This window comes from Trifolium pratense, linkage group LG3, assembly GCF_020283565.1.
Source record: "Trifolium pratense cultivar HEN17-A07 linkage group LG3, ARS_RC_1.1, whole genome shotgun sequence".
Classification (NCBI taxonomy): domain Eukaryota; kingdom Viridiplantae; phylum Streptophyta; class Magnoliopsida; order Fabales; family Fabaceae; genus Trifolium; species Trifolium pratense.
The window spans coordinates 5,259,345-5,283,597 of NC_060061.1; the positions used below are offsets into that span (position 1 = coordinate 5,259,345).

Consider the following 24,253-nt stretch of genomic DNA (forward strand, 5'->3'; position numbering starts at 1 on the left):
TCTCTCTCTCTCTCTATATATATATATATATATATATATATATATATATATATATATATATATATATATATATATATATATATATATATATATATATAATGCTGAACTAAACTCACAATAACCTTTCACTTATTTTTTAAAATTTGAATTCTCAAATTCAAAATTCTTAAAATTAGATTATTGAATTTCTTTTGCTTAAAATCAAAGTATTTAATTTTCAACTGCAATGTTATATTTATTATTTTTGTAATAGGTTATTAGTACGAAAATTTTACAGTTAAAATATATGTTTTCAACCAAATTTTCTCTAGCTAGTGCAAGGAATAGAATTATTTGGTTTCTTTTATGGAAAAACCCTTGGAAAAGATATTTTTGTAAAAGAGCACGCTCTCTGATCCAAGAGGCGCATGTTAGTAGGTCCCATGCAAAAACACCATGAAAAAGATATACTCTTCAAATATCAACCACCACATGGAGGAGGCTGACCCCATGTTCTTGTTCTCCACTTATTTTTTGATTTACAATAGATTGTTTGTATATACTATATATTGTCCATTTCAATATGACAACTCCAAAGGAGCTTTCTCGTATATATATATATTTTGTATCATCCTCTTCCTCGTATATACATATATACAAAGTACAATTAATTACATCTCACAATAATTAACAAATAATTAAGTACAACTACATTTTTCCTGGCACTTTCACTTATAAAAGATCCAAGGTTAACATAATTCAGGCTCCATAATCATTGTATTAATCATAGCATCCAATCTAACTAGCATAATCTAACAATAAAGTACTCCCAAGGTTTGCCCTAATTAAGTAATCAAAATATATAGTTATCATATCATACATTGAAACATTTACTTATACTCCAGTTCATAAGACTAACTTAACTGGCCACAGCTAACTCTCATTCTATTGCTCTATTAAAAACCTAGAGAGAAATTATATGTATATTTTCCATAAAGTTCTATATAGTAGAAGGTTTTTTTTTCTTCTTTTTCTATTGCAATATTGTCTCAAGAAACTTCAAAATTCAAGGTGATTAATTAAGTCAAAAGCAGCTTTTGGACCCTTAGAAATCATGAGTTCGGAAACCGCCCATAACCTTGCAGCTTCAGTTGAGTTGGATCCTAATTTGGAAGTTGAGGCTTCGTTGCAGTCAGCAAAGTACTTGCCAGATACATTGAAGAGCCTTGGGTGGGTTGCTACATAGCATGTTGTTGCAGCTGCCTACATTGTTTATTTGGGGTAATTGAATTAGAGCCCAACAGAAGATAACAAAACATATAATCTTGTAATTAAATATGAGAACTATTTTTGTTAGCATAATAAAAATAAAATAAAATAAAGCAACTATAAATACAATTACCCTAATTTCTTTTATGAGAATGGCGAGAGAGTAAAAACTAAGTTATCTATTATATCACACACTCATGAAAAAAAGTTAGGATCTTCTCCATTTCTCAAAAGAAATTGAGAGTTTAAGAGATAAACACAAAAAATGAGTAGTGGGTTCCGCCACTAAATGAGTTTCACTATCATTAAGTGGATCTCACTACTTTTTGCGTCGTTCTCTCTAAATGGAACTTTCTATTTCTTTTGAGAAAAGAACAAGAATCTATCTCACATTAAAGATACTACATTCATTCCTAATTATAAAATGTTTTTAAACTTTTATTTGTCCCTTATGAATATCAATAATTTTATGGATAAATAAGTAAAAATAATACAATTTTTTGACAAATTTATCATTATAACTATTTTTTGACACATTTTTTGTTGGATGTCATTATAATAAGATACTAAGAGATTAATATTGAATTTGCTAGTACTACTATTTACCTGAGGAATAGTCTTTAAGAGCTTGGAAGCCAAAAAGAAAACTAAATCTGCAATTTAATTTTAGAACAGAAAAATAAAATATTAAATTAATTAATTAATAGCTGAATTGCAGACATTAAAAAGAGGAACCAAAACTAGCAATCACTGAAAAGAGACATTGTTGTTGTTCATACCTGTAAGAAAGCCTTCACGCTCTCTGGTGAGTCTGGTTCTCACGACCCCTGGATGAACGCAGTTCACGGTCACATTGGCATCCATTTGCTGCACAAATTTAATTATTATCCCAAATTATTATTATTTTGTTTGTTTATATCTGTTCATCATATAATAAAACAAATATACTGTAAAAAATATATATATAATAAAACAAAAATGATAGTACATTATAAACTAAATTAATTAGGCAAAAATGAGTGAGGTGAAGCCAAATTAACCAAGTCGTGGGGCATTTGAATATGATAACTCACTTGACTACATGGAAACAAACAAACCTGACTTTTAAATATAGATAGGATCGATGTAGATCATAGATCAGAATGGATATTATGTTATTTAATAATAAAAAATATTAAGAGAAATGAATGGATATCAGTGAAAGAGGTTATAGTATATGTAACCTTGAGTCTGCGGGCAAGCTCGTTTGTGTGGAAGACATTGGCAAGTTTGGAAAGAGCATAAGCACGTGTGGCATCATAGTGGCTGTGGCTGGGGGACATCACACACACACAAACATATTTCAATCCAACAAATTTCTAGTAAAGATAAATTAAAAAGGGTTATGGTGTGTAGTGTTTGGCAAACATATCACAACATTTTCATTTTACTAGACAGGTATAGGATCTTGAAGATAAAAGACATTTTGGAAGAGTCATATTAGTGTAAAATTAATATACATATATTAATTTTAAATATACATATCAATTAATATAATATAATATGACTTCTGAGTACTCTTAGTGTAAAATTAATATACTCCAGGAGTAAGTCTTCATTGACTTATTCCGCTTAATAACTCGATATCGGGATTAAATTTCTTCAATCCAACCGTTGAATTCAAATATCTCATTGAGTAGATCAACTTCACAAATTTTTATAAAAATTCAAAAAATGTAGTTAGGTATTCAGACTATTGAAATTCAACGGTTGGACTGAAGAAATATAATGTCGATATCGAGCTATCAAGCGGAATAAGTCAGTGAAGACTTACTCCTGAAGTCAACAGATCTCTCCTATAATATAATGACTTATTTAAAATTATAGTAGCACAATGTGATTTTGACAAATTTACCATGAATAAAACTCAAATACAACAAAGCCACTAAGTTTGGTCTAGTGATAAGTACGTTATAGGTTCGATCTCCAGCTCATTATAAAAAAAAAAAAAAAAACTCAAATACAATAAGTGTGGCATAGATTAAAATTGATAAGGTAAATAATAGTAGGTAGTTGGGTTGTGACCTTAATTTGTTGCGGCATATAAGAGACAAATAGGAGATGACGTCGCCAGTAAACCAATTGTGTATAGCAGACGACACGTTCACTATCCTCCCTTCTATTCCTGTCCTCTTTGCCGTTTCAACCATCCTCTTCATCAACAACTTTGTTAACACAAAATGACCTGAACCAACCATATATAATTTAATTAAATTCAACAAATATTATTATTATTAAAACAGAAAAATAACAATATACTAGTACTAACCTAGATAATTAGTGGCAAAGGTCATTTCAACTCCATCCTCGGAAATCGCATGCTTTTCTGCAAATTTTCCAGCATTGTTTCTAAACAGTAGTCAACAACAAAAATAATGAGAAAAAAATAATTAAATATTTATTTAATACTGTAGATTAAAATCATCAGAAAATAAATTAATAAAATATTATGCATATATGTATGTATGCAATGTGGAAATGGTAGAATAGTAATAGTATATACATACATGAGGAGATTGAGAGGAAAATCGAAGGAGTGAAAGCGAGTAACAAAATTTGTAACAGAATTGAGAGAACTGAGATCGAGTGCCATAACAATAATCTCCGCCTCAGGAAATTCCGTTACGATTCTACCTCTTGTTTCTTCCGCATTTTTTATGCTACGCGCTGGAAGAATCACCCTAGCACCACGCGATGCCAAAACACGCGCCGTTTCCGCTCCGATTCCAGAAGTACCGCCTGTGATTATGGCGGTGATGGAGCGGAGATCGCCGCAGTTTTCAGTGACTTGTTCTGCGGTTGATTTGGACCCGAATCCACTAGGACCTGCCGATCCGATCAAGTATTTAACCGTTTCGAGCATTGTTTAGACGTTACTCGATTTTGTGAAATCTGAATGAAAGTGGTTTTGGTTGTGGTTGGGTTTATTTGGTGAATGAATAAATCTTTGACCGTGATATTAATTTAATTGAATTTTGTGAGAAAAAGGTATTTCTCTTTTTTCAATACGTACGTGTCAGAGGATGGATTCTGAGATGCTATGCTATGCTGCTATACAATTCGGCTGTTTCTGCGTGCATTAATTAAGTAGTACAGTTACAGTACATGCAGAAGAAGAAAGGAAAAGAAAAGTGGAAGAGAAGCATAAAAAAGCTAGCAAACTGCTGCTGAGAGGGAAAAGAAACAAAAAAAGGGAAAAGAGAGAGAAGGGATATTCACTCTTCAGCGTGCGTGATAACCAAACAGCAACCCATACAAACACAACAGATTGTTTATAGGCTATACATATAAAAAATGTTAAAGCTGATTGGTTCGGTGGTGATTGACGCTAATCTAAATTTAAGAAGGACCACGATTTCATCCCACAACTACGATCAGGAGAGTCAAATTAAACTGGTAGTGAAAGTAAAAAAAAAAAAAACAAATAAAAAATGTTCTAGCTATATAATACTCATACTCACTAGCTATGGACAAAAACCTGCAAATTGAACAATCCGAAACAAAAAATGGTCAAGCAAACAGATTGTTGCTGTCGTCGGTCAAACATATTTAGACTGTTTAAAATGGAAGGGTTCAGTTTTCTAATATCAATTCAGTGGTGATCGAACCCGCCCGGGTTACATAAACGGTAAACTTTTGATTTATTCAATATAAAACATGATGAAATGACTTGATATATCTCAAGACACATAATCTCAAAACTTGTTACACTTTGTCTCTTTTAAAAGTGAAAACGAGAAATCACTAATTGTTGAAAACTGGGTTTGTCTCTCAAATACTAGTAGAAGAAAGGGAAAGAATAGGGAGATGATTTCTAGTCTATCTTATGAGTTAGGTTTCTCTCTATTTTCAATTCTTTCAATTTTTTCAATTATTATATAGTTTTAGGAATATAAATGTAAAAATGTGACATTTATTGAGTCTAAATATGTTTTATACATCATAAAACATTTAAAAAATTTGATAATAAAAAAAATAGAAATAATAAAAAATGAAGAGATCTTAACTCATACCTTCAATATTACTACTTCATTTAGTATTCTCTTTACACCGTCACCACACAATTGCGTTTTTTGTTTCATATAATTTTTCATTATTTGGTATCTTTAAAAATTTATCAAACAAATTAATTTTGATGTATCTCCTTATACTAACTAATTTTATTACACATAATAATCTATATAATAATTATTATTTTAAATTCAACGTTCGGGAGGATTGGAAACACGTCTTTAAAAGTGTACATACTTCCTCCGGAGACAAATATAAAAAAAAACACTTCAAATTTTAGACACAAATATAAGCAAAAGTCAACTACTTTTAAACTAATTAATACTACTATTTATAATATACTCTTATTTAATCATTTTTACACTTATTTCACTTTTCAAAAGTTTATGTGATTTCCAAGGCATAAATCACTAGGTATTTCTTGTTTCAATGAAATTGTTTTTTTTTTAACATAAAATTTAAAAGGGTAATTGATCTAACCTGTTGATCAGAATAGGTGATGGTCAGTCTGTTGAGCAGCAATTCGTCCACCGAAGGGGGTTGTACCTGCAGGCACTCTGATGCTTAAGTCAGCAAGAGAATGAGAAAGATACTAGAGAAAAGAGAGTGTAAAGAATTGAATATCTGGCTCTCATGCATATGAGAGCTTATATAGTTGGCCCTGGCGCTGGGCCAAAGGTTGGTCTAATGGGCTGGAATGAACCGGCCCAATTGACTCAACTGCCAAGATAATTCATGTATCGTAAGGGAGACAGTTACTTGCTCATATCTTGGTTGGAGTCGTTTCACTATATGTGGGTAATGGATAAGCTCCCTGACTGAAGAGACGGTTGGATAGCTGAGCACGTGCTTATCGTGTTGTGAAGTCGTTATGCTGGGGAGGCCACGTCATGTGCTGACGTGGTCGGGGAGGCCTCCTCTTATTGGGTTGTTCCCCAAACTCCGGGCAGGACGGTAATTGGGTCAGTTCTTGGCCCAATCCAGAACAATAATATAATAAACTTAACCCATATTTTACATTAAATCAAAAAAATTAACTATACTTAACTAAATTTCTTAAACACCGCATAAACAATTATTTTTTTTTATATTTGTGTGGTGTATATATTAGTAACATGTTCTTTCACTGTTTACCCTCCCGTTATATGAAAATGAGCATTGATAGTTCAATTCAAAGTTTGGTTCGGTGATATTCCAAGTAATGTTTTGGTCAGAATTCTCACTCATTCTTTCAAAACGGAGTAGTCCTTATTTAAAGCTAATTAACAAATCAACAATTAATGAAAAGTTGTTATATTCATTATCAACAAAAAAAGTGGTTCTTTTGTGTAAAAAATAGAAGTGGTCCTTCATCACTACTCACTAGTGCTGTCACTTGCTGGGGAGGTGGTAACCACAAAAGAAATAGAAGAAAAATCAACATCAAAAAGGCAAAAAAAGAAAAGAAAAAAAATTGTACTGTACAAGCTACATACGTGTCACACATAATAGATAACAAATACTACTAATATTTTTAAAAATATTTATTTTTTATGAAAAAAAAAATTAAGATGAAGGGATGTTCTCTCAAATTTAAATTTTTTTATGTCTTTTTATATAATATGATTTAGGGTCGGTTCTAACATCAAGTGATTTTAACTTTTTCCGATCGTAGTTGGTAATCAAACTGTAATCCTTCTTATCAAGTCTAATATCAATCATTACTGGATCAACTAACAATTGATTATTAGATCAAACTTTTATACTAGTCATTCAAATAATGTTTAATACAGTGTTTAATTTTAATTGTATTCTTAACTAGCATCCAGAAAATATTGGTTAGCATAATCTTTAATACTATATGAATATGATGGCTAATTCTAGTGTGCCTATATAATTAAGGAGAATGTTAACATGTGCCCTTAAGGCATATGTTAAGGAAGCAAAAATAGAAATTATTAAATGCTAATTTGTGCATTTTGACTTTTGAAGCATTAAATTTCTTGTATCATTAAATGTTGAATTTCTATTTTGGTATATCTTAACATGTGCCCTAAGGGCACATGTTAACAAGACCCTATAATTAATTATAATTGGCCAGTACTTATATTCATTTTAATTGCTTTTTGCTCTTGGGCTTGCTCTGTAATATGTGTGCCAGGGAAAGACACGAAAGAGATCATACCATAATAATATGCTTTTATGGCTTTATTTTTCTGTAATTATAGTAGAGGAACGAATATAGTAGACCGTTAACTTTTTCCACGATCAATGACAATGTCAGGTTCAGAGATTAGACGCTGTAATTATCAGTTTGACTTTTATAGAGAGCACAGTACTGATCCTTCTGATCCAGAATGAGTGATTTAATTGACTGTTTTTTTATTTTTAAGTGGTCTGATGACTAGAAAAATTACTTTAAATGTGAATAAATGAAGTTTTTGAATTCGAACCCAGGTTCCTGCACATATATTGTAATTTTCCTACCAATTGAGTTAAACTCAAGCTCACGGGGACTCAATTGACTGCTTTACGCATCATAATACATAATTTTGACGATTAATATTTTTAATTGTATCATAGTAAAAATTATTATAACAATTTAATATTTTAAAAATACTCATCGAAATCAATCCAATGATATCTTATATACTAATATTTGTTTTTATTTATGGAAAAATAGAAAAATATGATTAAAGCAAAATATATAAATATTACATATAGTCAAACTTACTTGGTCACTTTGGGACGAAGAGAGTACCGGTAATTAAATAAAGGGATAGTATGTCATTGTATCCATAAAAAACTAATAATTATAGTTACCTTGATATTAGTACAAATTTTTATGTCTTTAACTATAATTAATCTCTTTAATAAAATAAAAAAACTATAAAAATTAATCTCTCTCAGGAGAATTTATAAAGCATATAATATGAATTTTCATATTTCAGCTAAATTTTCTTCGTATATATGAGCTAAAGATCATTTATCATATATGAAAATTATTTTTTATAAATGAAATATTTAAAGAGTGACATGAAGACACTCATTTTTTTATGAAACAGACATGAAGACACTCATTGGTAGTTTTTAATAAACAAAAAAAATTAAATTTTATAATTTTAAAATATTGAATATACATTTTAAAAAAGAATATTTTATTTATTGATTCTTTAACAAGTTCTCGAGCAAATTCTATAAAACAGAAATAATAATAATAATAATAATAATAATAATAATAATAATAATATTCTAGGGCTCTTATCATTTAATTTTGGGCGGACTTTGATGAAATGAAGCAATGGGTTTTGTCGGTTGATTAATAAATTCCAAATGAATGTCAAAGAATTGGAACGATGGTCAATCACGAGTATCGATGCATGTTAACAACGATTTTGTCAAAGCTTGGAGGAATCAATCACCCCGCACGTGAGGATAACAATTCATCAATGTATGCGGTTTGAGGGCCAACTCCGTGGATGGGGTGGTAAAACGGGTCGGATCTGTTGAACCGGTCTAATTAAACTTCGTACATGTCAGTTATTAAGCGGTAGCTCAAATTGGTTAGAAATGTTCGGAGATTGAATAATGCTTAATATAGATGAGCTAGCAGGAGTAACATCTCAGCTGAGTGCAGGGGATTGATTCGAAACGCCCATGGCCAATGGTTCGAGGGTTTCTCACATCATATAGGATGGTGCAATGCCTAAAGAGTTGTGGGGAGCTTTTGATGTCTCAAAATTGCTTATGAAAGAGAGTTTAAACAAATTGAGTTGCATAGTGATTCTAATGTTGTGGCTCAAACGTACGCTACAAAGCGACAAAAACGGCAGTGTTGTTGATGGAGACTCATCCAAGAGATTAGAGTGTTTCTTGCTATGTATGAGCAATGACCCGTGAGTCTGAGCTCATTGTTATTAGTTGATGTTACGTGGATAACTACTCCTAGAATCATCTATTTGTAGTTTCTTTTTTCTTGGGTCTTGACCCCTTTTGCATCCAAAATAATAATAATTAGATTTTAAGTTGTTTAATGGTTTTTTTTTAGTGGTATTGACTTTAGTCCAGTCCAAAACTATTACATTGAAAAAATGTTGTGTTTAGTTCTTATTATAAATCAAATACATCAATTATTTAATATAAAAAATGGAAATTTACTTATAATAGTGCTAAATAAGATTGGTCAATCCTTGATATTTGTGTGATGCAAAACTTACCTACTCAATTGTTTGCAAAATAAAATTTTTTTCTCATTTTTGTGTGTGAATTTATGATAATTTTACCATTTAGTCTATTTTGCCTACTCATCCATTTTTCCTTTGTTTAGTTAATATGTATTTTTTTTGTTAAACCACCAACCCCATCCCACCCTCCCCCCTATATTAAAACCTACACTTGTCTCCTTGAATAAAACTTGACTTTAATATAATTAAACTTGTAAGACATATATTTTAATATTCTTTTTATTCACATCATTAACATGTATTTCTAAAAAATCTTAGGTATATATTAGTATCACCTGAAAATTCATATTCATTTGTATACAATATCAGACATTTTTTTTTGTTTACATACCAGACATAGTTTTTTGAAAGATTCACCATTGAAAAGAAATTTGTCGCGCAGTTTATTATTTGACTTTCTTTTATTTATGTGTAATTATCTTCTTTTTTTTTTGACAAAACTTATGTGTAATTATCTTAAAAACATATAGAAGAAAATATGTCGAAATAATTCAATTGGTTTGTAAATAACATAGGGTACACCTAATAATTCTTTATAGCCAAGGAATGAGTAAATGTTTGTACACAATCTCTCTTTGGTCAATGCCCTAGAGATTATCCCATCCCAATATAACAATGCTTAATTAATGGGATTAAGGACCAATATACTATCTCTTTGGTTTGTAAATAACATAGGGTACACCTAATAATTCTATATAGCCAAGGGATGAGTAAATGTTTGTACACAACAAGTACTATCTCTTTGGTCAATGCCCTAGAGTTTATCCTCATCCTCATATAACAATGCTTAATTAATGGGATTAAGGACCTTGTATACCTAAAAGTTGATTTATCCTTGATCCTTGATTATATATACCTAACCAATGCTAATGATGCTATCAAGCCCTAGATTTTGTAAGCATTTTCTAATAGCCACAATCAAAAATCAAATCTTCCCGTTTATGCATTGTTTGGGTCATTAACTATTGATTGCTAGCCACCTTTATTTATTTTATTTTTTTGGTACATATTGCTAGCCACCTTTATAATTTGACTAATCAGTTGTGGAACTTGAAAACAAATTCCATTGTTCAATTATTATTCAATTGTAATTATTCCCCACTCGCTCATTCTAGGGTGGCTATATATGCATATATTGTTTACATTATTGAGTGGTGTTATTTGAATGCAAGGATTCTCCAATGATTATTAGCTCTTTTATGTGTTAGAATCGAATCTTGGAAGACCCACATCATTGGTATTAGGGTTAAGCTTTTTCTATAGTTTCTTAAATAATCTACGATATAAAATGAATAGTGATACTAATCATCTATCCACCGCTTTATATATTTAATTATTTGATTGATCATATCCAATAATTTATAGCTTGTTACATGTGTTGATTGGTAAGGTAAGGTTGGTAAATCAGCACCAAAAAAGAAAAAGTAAAGAGAATGGAGGGGTGTGGTGTGGTGTGGGGAAGGAGGGAAAGTTTGGTGACAAATGCCAGGTGAAGTTTTCTGACTATTGTGAACAAAAATAGATATTTAGTTAACTAAATGGACACATTATAAAGATTGCAAATAATCTTATTTTAGATTAAATTTCTTGAATGTCCTACAGGTCGTGTATCTTGTGGAAGAGGAAAAAGTGAGCCTAGCTAGTGCAGAATTGGGACATAAATCGGTTCCACCATATTAAATTTGTACCAATCTTGTGCTTTCATCTGTGTGTCATTGCATTAACATGGATGACAAAAAACCTAAGTACGAAAATATCTTGAATGGAAACAACCACAAAAAAAAAAAAAAAAAAAAATACATTGGTATCACGATGAATACGTCAGAATCATGGTGATCCACCCCATTTTTCCAAAAATTACATTTTATAGTTTCCATAAAATTATGGTGGATCACCATAATTTACACTTAGTTTACACTTTAGATTTACTTTTCTTAATAGATGTTTGGATGTATATTCTTGTACGGTGAATTCAACACTAAATTTGTGACTTAAAATAAATTTTGGAGGGGAAATTTCAAACCTCAACTTCAAGTTAGAATAGATTCTTTGTGTGTTTTTAAATGAATGAATTTAACAAGATAATATAATTTTATAGAGTGATCCAAATTCTTCGATGTAAATTACTTTTTATCATTTTCGTCTTTAAATTACAAATGTTAGATAATTTAGTCTCTTATATTTTTTTCGTCTTATTTTTATACTTTAAGTTATGAATGTTGAAAGTTATTGATTGATGTTATCCATTCGATAAGACAGAGCAATTTAGAATTTAGTTTAATGGTTAACGACATTATTCTTCTTACGTCATCTTCTTATGTAAACTTTGAGGTTAAGTTTGTTAGGAGACAAGCAAATTTGGTTGCTCATACTTTTGCTAGGGCGGCCAATGTTTGGGCTAGTTTCCATAGATTTTAGATTATTCCCTTATGTATTGAACATTTATTAGTTAATGATATGATTTAAGTTTGTTTGGTTAAAAAAAAAGTTATGAATGTTGAACACTTTAGTTCTTTAAAATTACAAATATTATAATATTTTGATCTCTAATAGGAGACTAAATTGTCACAATTTTATAATTTAAAAAATTATGACTTAGGGACCAAAATGAAATGAATTTTTTTTAATAACTAAATTATATAATATTTGTAACTTAAAGGACCAACATCAAACAAAAAAAACTTAAGGGAGCAAAGTGAAACTTAAAATTAACTTGAGAGAACAAAAGTGTAATTAAGTAAAAAAAATAATAACCAAGCACAATGATTTTTGTATATTTCAATTTTTGCATCATAATCCATATTTTTTAAGATTTGCACTTTAGTCTCAATTTTCAAAATTTGTAGATTGGTCCCTCAACTTTCTAAAATTTTAATTTAACCATTTCAAAAATATTTTATGTTTAACCACTTTCTTTTTATATTTACACTTTTACCTCAAATTGTTCTATGATTAGAGATGGCGGAAATGCATCTCAATTATATTGATTTTGTTTTTCATTAAAAATAAATAAATAAATAAACTCTTGATTTTTTATTTTTTTTTGGTAGAACTCTCTTGATTTTTTTATTCCACGTATCTTTCAAAAACTGTGTTGATTTTAGCATGTTTCCTTTGAAGGATGTAATCTTGATCAATAAATATGAACATCTTTCCCTGGTAATTTGAACATTGATATACCGCATCGTAAAAGACTAGCCCTTTTCGTTAGATCTAATCTCAATTGTTTTAACTTTATTGAATCATCAAAAGGAATTTTTTTTTTTCTACCCCAACAATCTTCATTCTACCCCAACATATTTTTCAAAATACCCAATATACCCTTATAAAAATTAATATATTTTAAATTTTTTTTTTTTGTCGTATTATACTGTTCTGGTAGAATTTTCATCCTCTCAAAAAACTGTTCCGGTAAGGTTTTATCTTTACCGGTATGTTAACTTTACCGATACACTTTTTAAAAAGTGTTCCGGTATATTAATATTACCGGTACACTTTTTAAAAAGTGTTCCGGTATGGATCTGTGATGATGTTCTGAGAAAATAGTGAGAAACCACCGAGCTGTCACTTCACATAAATAGTGAGTCATGTATGTCAACAATATATAATAACTACCAACTATTAAACCAAAGATCATTACTTCTAAACACCAAAACATATCAAAAACAGAGTTACTCTGTTTTCTTTTTGTGAACAACTTCTTTCTCTTGATTTACTCATCCAACAACATCATGAAGAGCTTCTCAAAGAACAAATTCTTTCATTGTTTTCGCCCTGTTGTTGATATAGATGCCATGCTTGAATCCAAAGTTGCAGCTCATTGCTCAGAGAGCTGGTTCATGCAGCACCCTAAGAAACGTACAGTTTCAAAGTTGATCAAAGCTGTCATATTGGAAACCATGTTGATAAGTCTTTTACATAATTTTTTTTTAGTTGAACCCATTAATGCGCGCCTTTTATTGTAGTTGTGATCCTGTTGTAGAGACATCTGTGACTATTATATTGCAGAATAGAGACTAATTTGATTTTAATTGTTTTTTTTCAGAATAAAAGAGCTCGACGTCAAAATTGTTACGGCCTTGATTGTTTTGGTGGGTCAAAGAATAATTGTTCGACACATAAAAAAGAATCGAAAGCCTCTCCACCATCTTTGTCAACATTATGTACACAAAGTTCATCTTTTTATGTGAAGTGACAGCTCGGTGGTTTCTCACTATTTTCTCAGAACATCATGCCATATCCATACCGGAACACTTTTTAAAAAGTGTACCGGTAATATTAATATACCGGAACATTTTTTAAAAAGTGTATCGGTAAAGTTAACATACCGGTAAAGATAAAACCTTACCGGAACAGTTTTTTGGGAGGATGAAAATTCTACCAGAACAGTATAATATGACAAAAAAAAAATTTAAAATATATTAATTTTTATAAGGGTATATTGGGTATTTTAAAAAATATGTTGGGGTAGAATGAAGATTGTTGGGGTAGAAAAAAAGTTTTTCCATCAAAAGACATGCCAATAAATTTTGGGTTTGAGTAAGAATTACACGAAATATTGATGATTTCTGTTACCACCCTCCATATTTCTTTTCTCACTCGAAAACATTTTCCGAAGTTTTTCGAGTAAGAAAAAAAATTTAGGGGGGAAGAAGAGAAACTTTCCGAAATATTTTGCACCATGTTACTATTTATTGTGCAAACAATAACAAGCCCACTAGAAAACTACTAGTTTCTAGAAAACAATTTCGTTCGGATGCATCATTCAATGATTATACTTTCACTTCTATCAAAAATTAGATTTTATCCCTTGTAAAATGATTTTACTTGCAGCTATTTTCTACCAAACACTCCTTATTCCAAAAGTTAGCCGCCTAACAATGAGAAGAATACCACCAATGGAGCACTTTGGTGGAATAGATTCACTAATGCAATAATTTGTTATGAAGTATTGATATGTGATGCCAACCATCACTTTCCATATTCTCTAAACAGTGTAATCAAATATTAGATATGGAATTCAAGCTCTGCATTATCTCTGCTTTATTAGCTTTAACACGTAGCTTTTCACACAATTACTAACAGGTTTTCTTATTGTACCTTTCATTTTTTTAGAGCACATCAACATTCTATTTTACGATCTTCAGGCCATCCAAACTCCTCCAAGAATGCCAACACAACTCCATTCGACCAGCCAAAACCAGTCTGCATTGCAGTACAACCAGTCAGATTCATGTTGAAAGCGATATCATATATGAAGCATACGCTGAAACTGACAGTGATTAGAAAAATGAAAGAAATTGAATGTAACTACATAGAATATCATTTATTTATTTATTTATTTATTTATTTATTTATTCTTCCTTTGAAATAAGAATACTGGTAATAAATCTATTGAAAATATACCCAGCTAATTTATCCCAGTCACACAAGTCACAACGTTTTCAAATGTTTCCCTAGACCAAAAATTACAATGATAGAGTATAGCCATAGTCATACCTGAGGTACGTATTCCCCCCCACCTCCGAATTCTCCACAATGCTCCACGTCAAACTTTTCGTGCATTACATCTGTTTTCTTGTAAACAATATAGTTGGTAGTGATCCATCTGATGGCAATTTCCTCAGCCAATGACCTTGCTTCTTCCAACCCTGATTTTACCAGACCTTCAACTAACATGTGTTGAAGTGGAGCCCAACCATTTGGAAAATCCCTATTGCAAGTTTCATAAGAGTCATTAAAGTATGAAGATTAAGTAAAATATTTTACCTCTAATTCTAAATAGCTTATTACTTACCACTGCTGTCCTGAATCACTCAGAGAAGTTGCAATTCCAGCAGCACGAAGCAGTCCAGAAGTTTTGAGACTTTTGAGAACATTACCCACAAGGGAAGCATCTTGATAAATATAAAACACAATAATCATCAACACAAGGTAAAGTCATTGCATAAAGGCTATATACATTATATGTATTCGATTTCTGTTTGTGGTGTATGTTTGGTATGAAGCAAAAAAATTGAGGTGGAAATATGCAAAAAGACATTCTCTATTCCTCTATGTGCATTCAAAAGGAATTTCTTCATATTATAAATCAATGAATGACTCAATGAAAAGTAAACTAATCTTACACCATTAAATAGGAAATCACTAACATTTATATCCAATAACTGACGTGTTCAACATTTAGAAATGTTCTGGAAGAGATTAGATATGCATGTAGAATTTGTATACCTAATCAACAGTTTAATCTAGAACCGACATTTCTCCAATATTATGCATATAACCTTAAGGAAATTGTTGACATTTCTACATATACTAATCTCAAATTATTTAGCATTCTCTCCAGATGTTTAAAGACCAACTATTTGATTTACATACTTATTAATCTACAGTTAAATTAAATCTAAACTGTGGCATACAAGATGAAATAGTAACTGGTTAACTTATAAGTTATAATTGTCAACAAAAAAAAAAACTTATAAGTTATAATTGAATAGTCATTCCGAAGACAGTCGCGGTGTATAATAAATCATGGATGGAATGATTATATGTCTTACACTTCTATTTGATCCTAAGTTCCTAATTTTCAATAGACGCACATTCAAGGAAACTCCGCGATTTTTTATTTTATTTTTTTTCAGAAGAAAAATAACCATCAGGATTGCTGATTAGAGAAATAGCACAATTGCAACAACCAGTCATGCACTTAACTTAATTGCCACCAGAGTTAATGTGGATATATTAACAAGAGGAGTACCTGAGTAAAATGGCTTCATCCACAAAGGAACAAAATTGGAAGCAAATACATTTTGATTCTGGTGCAGAGTATCCCAATTATGAACCTTCTAGAATATTCAAAAAAGACAGTTAGCAGGTCTGCCGAAGGCTAAGACAGCTCCCCATATGGTATATTTATACGAGTAGCACTTGAAAATACCTCATGTGTATTATTGCTGAGCCAGGAATCAAGCCATTGTTTCATGTTTGCATTCCAGAAAACAGAGTTAATTGCCTCCTTTCTCACATCAGAAATTTGCTGGAAGTGTTTGGCAATGCTATGATCTCCAGTAACATTTGCAAAGAAGGCAATGTTAAGTTCCATCTGAATCAATGAGTATTTCATAATTTAATCAGGTTACAGAAAAGTTATTTCGGGTCTTCTTTTACTCTGCGGTCTGAGACTTACCCCGAGTATAAATGCATTTAAATCAACAGGTATCACTGACGTTGTAGACAATGTTGTGAAGTTGGGAGGGTGTCTGCATCAAAATATGATTTGATTTCTTAGTATCATAAGTAATGTTGATTACTTAAAAAAGCAACATGTTCGAAATAAGCTGAAGTGTGTACTAAGAAAAGTGAGCATTTGATTGTGCTGTGCTTATGCTAGGCAGTCTAATAAACAGTGAGTTGACACAGCTGCATTTCAGTGTCTACACACACATTTATATGGCTTGTATATAAAGTAGTACCTCATCCATCTTGTGCTGAAATCCCATCCTGATTCAGCTGCTGATGCTAGTTCACGGTAAAATTGTTGTTTTTCAGAAACAGATGTAAACTTGGAAGCAGATGCCTTGTCCTAAGGCATGGAATTACCCAAAATTGTAGATTAAATGTCATTTCATTTATACCACTGTTATTAACATACCACACACACCATTATGGACGACTCCGGTCTGGGTTTGTTCCACCTTGCGTAATAGCGATTCAAGGTGTGAGTGCAACCTTGAGCATCCGAAACAGTCACTTTATGTATATCTATAATTAGACGTTAAAAGATCAAACAATCAACAAGGACAACTTAAGAGGTAGGTATATTCAAGCATCATCCAACCATAGATAATAAACTCTCAAATGATATAGGGATAATACCTGAGTTCCAAAACTCATGCTCTTTTAGTAGTGCAGGTAGAGATCTTTTAACTAATTCCACATCACCGGTTCTATGGTATATCTCATAAATCATAGCGCTTAAAAGAGGAGGCTGGCTGTAAATTCATAATTAAGCTTATTGTTATATTTTCTATTTGAAAGACCAAAAATTATGATAATAATTACTTTTTATTGCAAAAGGTGCAGTAAATATATGTTGAGAATGACAAGTGACAACAAATCAAGGTGAAACAAAGAGTGTAAAATTATGATATCATATCCTTTTGAAACGTATTCATTAAGTTATTCAAGATCAAAAGTACTAAATTATAACACCCGAAAATAAATTGTTTTTTTAAGTGCAAAAAACGATCAACATATATTTCAGAAAATAGATAAGCAATTAAACATTAATCGTCGCTATAAAAGGTACTCAAATACATCATCTGCACACAAAACAAAAACTAATTAAAGGTTCAAGTTGAGACTTAGACTAGTAATTAAAACTGATGATTTAGAAAGAACAGTAATTATTACTGGATTGAAGGTACTTCACAGATTAGGATTCCGCACATTAAACGTGTGACGTAGTAATTAATTTTGTCCGTCCAATCTCAAAGCAATTTATGTAAATTATTTAAAGATGATTTGATAAAGACTAAGTGGATCGATCTTAAATCAATGATTGAGATCAATTAATGCACGTAAATGTTTGTATTTGTTAATGCCGTCTGAATCCATATTTCACACCACAGCACATTGATTCCACATTAGCATTAACCTATTTTTGACATATATAGTATCAAAAAAATTCTGATTTGTGAAAGATGACAAAAGTTTGAAATCAGTACAAGATACTGGGGGGACCAATAACAAGAGATAAAATTAGATAAAGTAAGGGCAAACAACCATTTTGATCCCGGAATGTCTAAGTCGATGTCACTACAGTCCCTACATGTATCGAAATTGCAAAGACATCTCTAGTGCCTCTTTTGTTAGTAAATTTATGAACTAAATTGACCAACAAAAAACACATTGAATGACTAAGTTGACTACCTAAAAACAAATTCGAAGACCAAAATGACTAGTAAAAGAGACCATTGTGAATGTATTTGCAATCTGATACATTTAGAGACTAATATGACAGTGAGTTACACTTCTAGGACCAAAATATGGATAAAATAATAGCAGGTACCTCCTATTAGTGTAGTATGCTCTAGCACCATTAAGAACAAACCCATATTCCTCAATGAAGGAAATGAGATTGTTGACAATACCTTTAGCAGTCTTATACATTTTACTAGCCAACAAGCCCCTGAAAAAAAAAAAAACAAAAAACACCATCACATTTCCACATTAGCAAAAACAGTACTACAAAATTAGAAAGAATGGAAATGAAAGGAACAAGCAAACAAACAAACCTAATTACCCAATAAGAATCCCAATAATAAACTTCCCGAAACCGCGAACCAGGAATAACAACAGAATCAATAACAGGAAGCAGAGTATGAAACTCAGGATGAGTCTTCACCTCACTGGAAACTTTCCTACTCAAATTTCTCCAAAGAGAATGAACCTTAATCGCCCAAGCTCTAACCTCAGGGTTTTTCACTTTAGGCAAAAAATCTTTCGGCACAGGAACAAAATCCTCTGGATCAAAGTACACCAAATCATCACCTGCACCTTCAAAATACGTTTGAATAAACCGGTTCAAATCGTGAACCGAAACTGAACCGGTGGATGATTTAGGAAGATTCTGGAAAGCGTGATCGGTAACGGAGAGAGGGAATTTGAGAGGTAAATCGACGTAGGTTTTAGGATCGAAATTGGAATGGTTATTGAATGTGTTGAATGCGGTTTGTTGAAGACGTTCGAGGAATGATACGAGAGGGATTGAAGGTTTTACATCATCCATTGATTTTGATGAAACTGTTACTGTAACGGTGAAGAGTAATAGTGTTAGTAAAATGTAATGAAAATTGTTCGCCATTGTTGCGTAAGAAACAAGGTGAAAAAGCAATAGCGATTATTATTATTATTAATAAAGTGATTATTGATAAAAGTGAATATTATTATTATTGTTGATTTTATGAAGAAGAAAACAAGAGAATAGAGAGATGACTTGAGAGTGACCTGGGGGGTGTCGGCAGTTGACGCAAGGGAGGGAGAGGTCTTTGTTTTGCTTGGAATGTCGTTTTCTGAAATCCCACTCAATCGGTTTACTTTTTATGCTATGAGAAGATGATTGTACTGTGTGTGAGAAAAGAAGAGAAAATGGAATGCAAAATCAATGTGAAAACAAACATAGAGTAAGATGCTATGGTGTGCGACAAAATTCAAAATTCATTAATTAGGGTAGTTGACCCTTATACCATACCCACCACTTAATCTTTAAGCTACCAAATGGAGCAATAAAAAAAGAAGCATCCAAATTAGGTATAGCTTTAAAAGATTCATAATCTTTTCTAAGAGAAGCACTAGTGTATAAGATACGAATACGATAAAGCAGTTGAACTCAGAAATGACATAAAAATATATATATATATATATATATTTAATTAATAATTAATTTTTTTCAAGTAAGATAATAGGGGTAATATTGGAAGAAAAAATGATAAGTTATGAGCTTAAAAACAACTTGAAATAACGTTTGAAAAATAAACCATAAGCTATTAAAATAAGCTATAAATTCTTTTTGAAAAATTGTTATCAAACAGAGCTTTTAGTTTATCAACTATAAGCTAGCTTGTATGTCTTCTCAAACATAGCCTAAGTTGATACTATAAAGGCGAAACAAAATTTAATTGGCAATAAGACGCTACAACTAGAACCACCATTATGGATTTGGATTGTATGCAGTCATGCAGTCAGAGAAAATCTAGCCGTCCGATTAAGATTAGACGGTTCAAATATAAAGCAATCATGCAGGCCGATTAATTTTTATTTATATCTTACTGGAAAAAAAAAACTTTTTTATATCTGCACCGTTTGATCTTAATCAGACGATCAGATTTTCCTTGACTGCATGCAATGCGGATCCTCACCATTATGACTATTGTGACTTCCATCTATATTAACTTTGAATGCACCATTAGTCAAAGGGACACAATTAGTTGAGATTAATCTTTGGATCAACATCGAAACATTTATTCCTTTTTATTTGTGGGTACGTTGTTAGACCTTCTCCTAAATAAAGACTTAGAATTGGAATCAAATTATTTTATTGAAAAGAATCACATTATCATGCTTAAAAATAGTTTGAAAACGCTATCAATCACACCGGACTGGTAGACCTCACCATCATCGGTTATGTCCTTCTTGATCCTAGTATGTCGACTGGCTTTGCAAAGAGGTGACATGACGACCTCACCGTCATTGACTATCCTTTAGCTCTCCGCTCAATGTTTGACCTAATGCTCTTACCTAGATTTAAACAATGCAGGTGGTTTCAGATATTTGGGGGTGCGGGAGGGGGAGGGGGAGGGGGGTGGATTTGAAAGATTTTTATCCTAGATTGATGTTTAAATCTCAATTTCTCATAGCACGTTTCAAATTCTAAAATTCGAGCAAAACAATTTTAAATTTTGAGAGGGACGTCAAAGACTTGGGTGGTGGGTTGGGGTAGAAATTCACATCTTAGAATCCTCATTTGGGCCGGCGTCCAAAAGATGACGACAGTGGGCTGGATCTCTCACTTCCATATTCTTCCAAAATTATGATAATTACCTCTCTTCTTCTAACAATATCCAGTAAAACTTAAAATTTTAGTTTACAGAAATTACGTTTATATTGCGCAAAACTCTAAAATGATAAGTGTATATCACTAAAAATTTAATATTTTTGTTTTATATTTTATAAAATTCATAATTTTAGAAAAAAATTCCATATAGACATACTTTGATTTATTTAAATTAGTGTAAAATAGTTTTTTATACATAAATCTCATATATGATATGATTGCGAAAATATTTTATAGAACTATAACAAAATAACATAACGAAATAAAATAGTATGCATGTGCGGCAAAACTTTTTATTACGATGCCCTCGTATATTAATATTATTATTATTTGAACATGAGAGGAGGATCCAGACGGAGCCATGTACATGGCTGTGTGGGCAGGAGCTCCACTTCAATTTTAATTTGCTAGGTACTAGTAATATGTATATGTGCCTAACAATTTTAAACTTTAAAATACTTTTTTTTTTTTTGAAAAAAGATGCATATATTACAACAATAAATGGCCTAGTGTGTCTTCACTACGATGCATGTATATGTTTTTCTTTTATATAGTTTCATTTCTTTAAGGGCAAACCATCATTTTAGTTTTTGAAAGTGTAACTCGCTGTAATATTGATCCTTAAATATATTGAAATTGCAAATACATTTATAGTATCTCTTTTATTAGTAATTGTATGGACCAAAATGACTAACTTAAAATACATTTGACTGCCAAATTTTTTTGAAGAGGATTTGAGTGTCAAATTGACTACCTAAAATCAGATTTGAAGATCAAAATGATTAATAAAAGAGACACTTGGGAACCTAATTACAATTTTGATAAATTATGGGACGAATGTGGGCTAATGTTACGGTAGACCACCTTCACAAGTGGTCCACCGTGGAGAAGTGATCTACCGAATATGAATTTTACGAAATTCACTGTTGGATTGAAAGTTTATATCATTTTTTAAAATTTTTTGAAAATCATTTGATATGTTATTGAGACCCATCAAGATTTACGTTATTTAATAAACCGTTAATCTTAATGTGTCTCAATAACATATAAAATTATTTTCAATTTTTCTAAATTTTTCTATGGATGATCTATATGATATAAACTTTGAATCCAACGGTGAATTTTGTAAAATTCGTATTCGTTATAATGTTATTCATGGTCCACCATGAACCACTTGATGAAACAATTATAGACCTGAAATATAAAAATTTAAACACTATGAAGAATTATTTTATTTTTGAGAGAAAAGGAGAATCTCAGGAATCCGAGTGCAAAAGTACCATCCATAAATAATCTGTATACTATGTCTCTATCAAAAATTGACAGTTTCACCCAGAAGATAAAAATTAAAACACCACAGGCAGTGAGTCAAGCTTAAGCATTTAATTATATTGCCCTGCTATGCTTTAATAAAGAAATATTAATTAAAATATGGCTTAGATGCTAAGCTGTTAATTTGTCTTTTGGCAGTAAATAGAGAAGCAGAGCACAGAACAGAAGACATCAGTCCTGGGATTCCGGACGTTAGACCAGAGATACCAAAGACTACTGATAGCACAAATTCAGCTCTATGTTTGACCAAAGTTACCAAACTTCATTTCCTTACTATATTGCCTTTACTATCACCATTTTCATTATTATTCAACCTCAACCATAATTTGAGCATTATTAACTCTTACCAACAACATAACAGATAGAATAGATTCCTTGTACTCTTCTGCTTGCTTCACTCAAGGAAGAATATGGAACCTTCTACATCTTCAGAAAAACAAGCACCAAAAGGAAGAGTTTTGAAGGAGAAAAGAGCAAAGTTTTACATTATTAGAAGATGCATAGTTATGCTTCTCTGTTGGAAGGATAAAGGAGACAAGTAATACCGGTAAAACACTTACTTTAAAGAAAACTGTTTCTACTGTTCACATATATATATATATTCCATTATTCTAAGGTAAATAAAATAGGTATAATATTGCAGCTATTTTGTTCTGTTCTGTTATGCTCAAGGATGACCTGAGAAGTACTGCAAGATGTCAAAAGCAACGTATATTGCAAGGCTTTTTCACCTACCCAGAGAATGTGAAGATGTGTTGATCTACTATATGATTCTTTTTTTTATTTCAGTAAGTTTATATTTTTGAATACAAAAGCAATACATCTGTAATAGGAGCTATAGAGAGTGTATCAGTTATTTTACATTTTTACCCACACTCAAGCACAGACAAAGAAACAAGGTAGATGTAAGAGATGAATGAAACCTAGAACATAAAGGAAATATAGACCTCAGCTTAGCTCAAATTAGTCTCACATGGCATCCTCTTATTCCTCTATACATACACAGTAACATGTTGTTTTGTAGAGATATTCATTACCTATGTTTCCCATCCCCCATAACCCTTTCATAGACTCACACTCAGAAGTGGTGCATGCTATTATAAATCGTTAGTCATTTTAGTGCAAAATATTATGTTATGTTAGAGTCCTAACTAAGAATTTTCAAGATTAATTTGGCATTCATAACATTTTTTATATGGACCGATTTGATTTTAAGTATTGCGTTTTATGAACTAAGTTAAAATATTTGCTAACAAAGAATAATATCTAGAGTAAAATAATCAATAATTTACAGTTTTGAGGACTCTCCTTAAAAAAATTCTCCCATTTCAAAGACTAATTCCCCACAATTTCATAGATGGTTTTGAGGTTTTGTTGTTTATTTTGTTACCATATTATTATAGGTACAATAGGTACAAAGTTTTCACCGCTGTTTAACGATGATTAAACTCTGTCGGGGAACCTATTGGGTTCTACCCTTCCAACCAAATTTTCTCCATACGCGGTGATCAAATTTGTGACCACTTGCTCTTTTGAGGTTTTATAATACACATAAAATATTAACCATCCAGCATATTTATACATAAATCAATAGAAGATTAACACATCTTCATTTTAATTAGATGGTAATAACACGAATTCTTGTTCCACGCACAATAATTTTACATTTTATTGATGTGTTAATTATTTTTGACAAGGATGACGTACAACTCAATGTTGATGGGTTTAATTTGCACTTGTCTCTCTCCTAATACTAATAGCGAATTTTGAGGACTAAATAGAACTT

General features: G+C 31.3%; 2 protein-coding genes across 7 annotated transcripts; both read right to left on the minus strand.

The window, feature by feature from the left end:
- Positions 1-677: 677 nt before the first annotated feature.
- Positions 678-5,160, minus strand: LOC123915602 (short-chain dehydrogenase TIC 32 A, chloroplastic-like). 3 transcript variants are annotated; one of them, XM_045966782.1, is made up of 7 exons: positions 3,795-5,160; positions 3,557-3,636; positions 3,313-3,472; positions 2,472-2,559; positions 2,028-2,115; positions 1,855-1,901; positions 678-1,242 (listed from the first exon to the last, which is right to left on the minus strand). In XM_045966782.1, the coding sequence occupies exons 1-7, from the start codon at positions 4,148-4,150 to the stop codon at positions 1,039-1,041; spliced, it is 1,023 nt and encodes a 340-aa protein (XP_045822738.1). In that variant the 5' UTR covers positions 4,151-5,160; the 3' UTR covers positions 678-1,038. The 3 variants fall into 3 exon arrangements, with proteins under 3 accessions (XP_045822738.1, XP_045822739.1, XP_045822737.1); XM_045966783.1 differs by having other exon boundaries at positions 2,472-2,553; positions 3,795-5,088; XM_045966781.1 differs by having other exon boundaries at positions 2,472-2,565; positions 3,795-4,599.
- Positions 5,161-14,402: 9,242 nt separating this feature from the next.
- Positions 14,403-19,762, minus strand: LOC123915604 (trehalase). Of its 4 annotated transcripts, none has more exons than XM_045966785.1 (13): positions 19,676-19,762; positions 19,530-19,641; positions 18,818-19,331; positions 18,592-18,711; positions 17,397-17,512; positions 17,182-17,282; positions 16,994-17,103; positions 16,708-16,780; positions 16,459-16,623; positions 16,279-16,363; positions 15,319-15,418; positions 15,021-15,234; positions 14,403-14,726 (listed from the first exon to the last, which is right to left on the minus strand). In XM_045966785.1, exons 1-13 carry the CDS (start codon positions 19,700-19,702, stop codon positions 14,643-14,645), a joined length of 1,821 nt encoding a protein of 606 aa, XP_045822741.1. In that variant the 5' UTR covers positions 19,703-19,762; the 3' UTR covers positions 14,403-14,642. The 4 variants fall into 4 exon arrangements, with proteins under 4 accessions (XP_045822741.1, XP_045822740.1, XP_045822744.1 ...); XM_045966784.1 differs by having other exon boundaries at positions 16,279-16,366; positions 19,676-19,756; XM_045966788.1 differs by having other exon boundaries at positions 16,279-16,366; positions 19,530-19,709.
- Positions 19,763-24,253: the final 4,491 nt, after the last annotated feature.

What these genes read in the sequence shown, in the direction of transcription:
- LOC123915602 (XM_045966781.1), bottom strand. Translation starts at nt 4,150, where the DNA reads ATGCTCGAAACGGTTAAATACTTGATCGGATCGGCAGGTCCTAGTGGA. An exon ending in CTTTGCCACTAATTATCTAG is followed by an intron (nt 3,473 to 3,556) that starts GTTAGTACTAGT and finishes TGGTTGGTTCAG; the next exon opens with GTCATTTTGTGTTAACAAAG. An exon ending in TCTTAAAGACTATTCCTCAG is followed by an intron (nt 1,243 to 1,854) that starts GTAAATAGTAGT and finishes TAAACAATGTAG; the next exon opens with GCAGCTGCAACAACATGCTA.
- LOC123915604 (XM_045966784.1), bottom strand. Translation starts at nt 19,702, where the DNA reads ATGTTTGTTTTCACATTGATTTTGCAT. An exon ending in TTTTCACATTGATTTTGCAT is followed by an intron (nt 19,642 to 19,675) that starts TCCATTTTCTCT and finishes CACACAGTACAA; the next exon opens with TCATCTTCTCATAGCATAAA. An exon ending in GATTCTTATTGGGTAATTAG is followed by an intron (nt 18,712 to 18,817) that starts GTTTGTTTGTTT and finishes TTTTTTTTTCAG; the next exon opens with GGGCTTGTTGGCTAGTAAAA.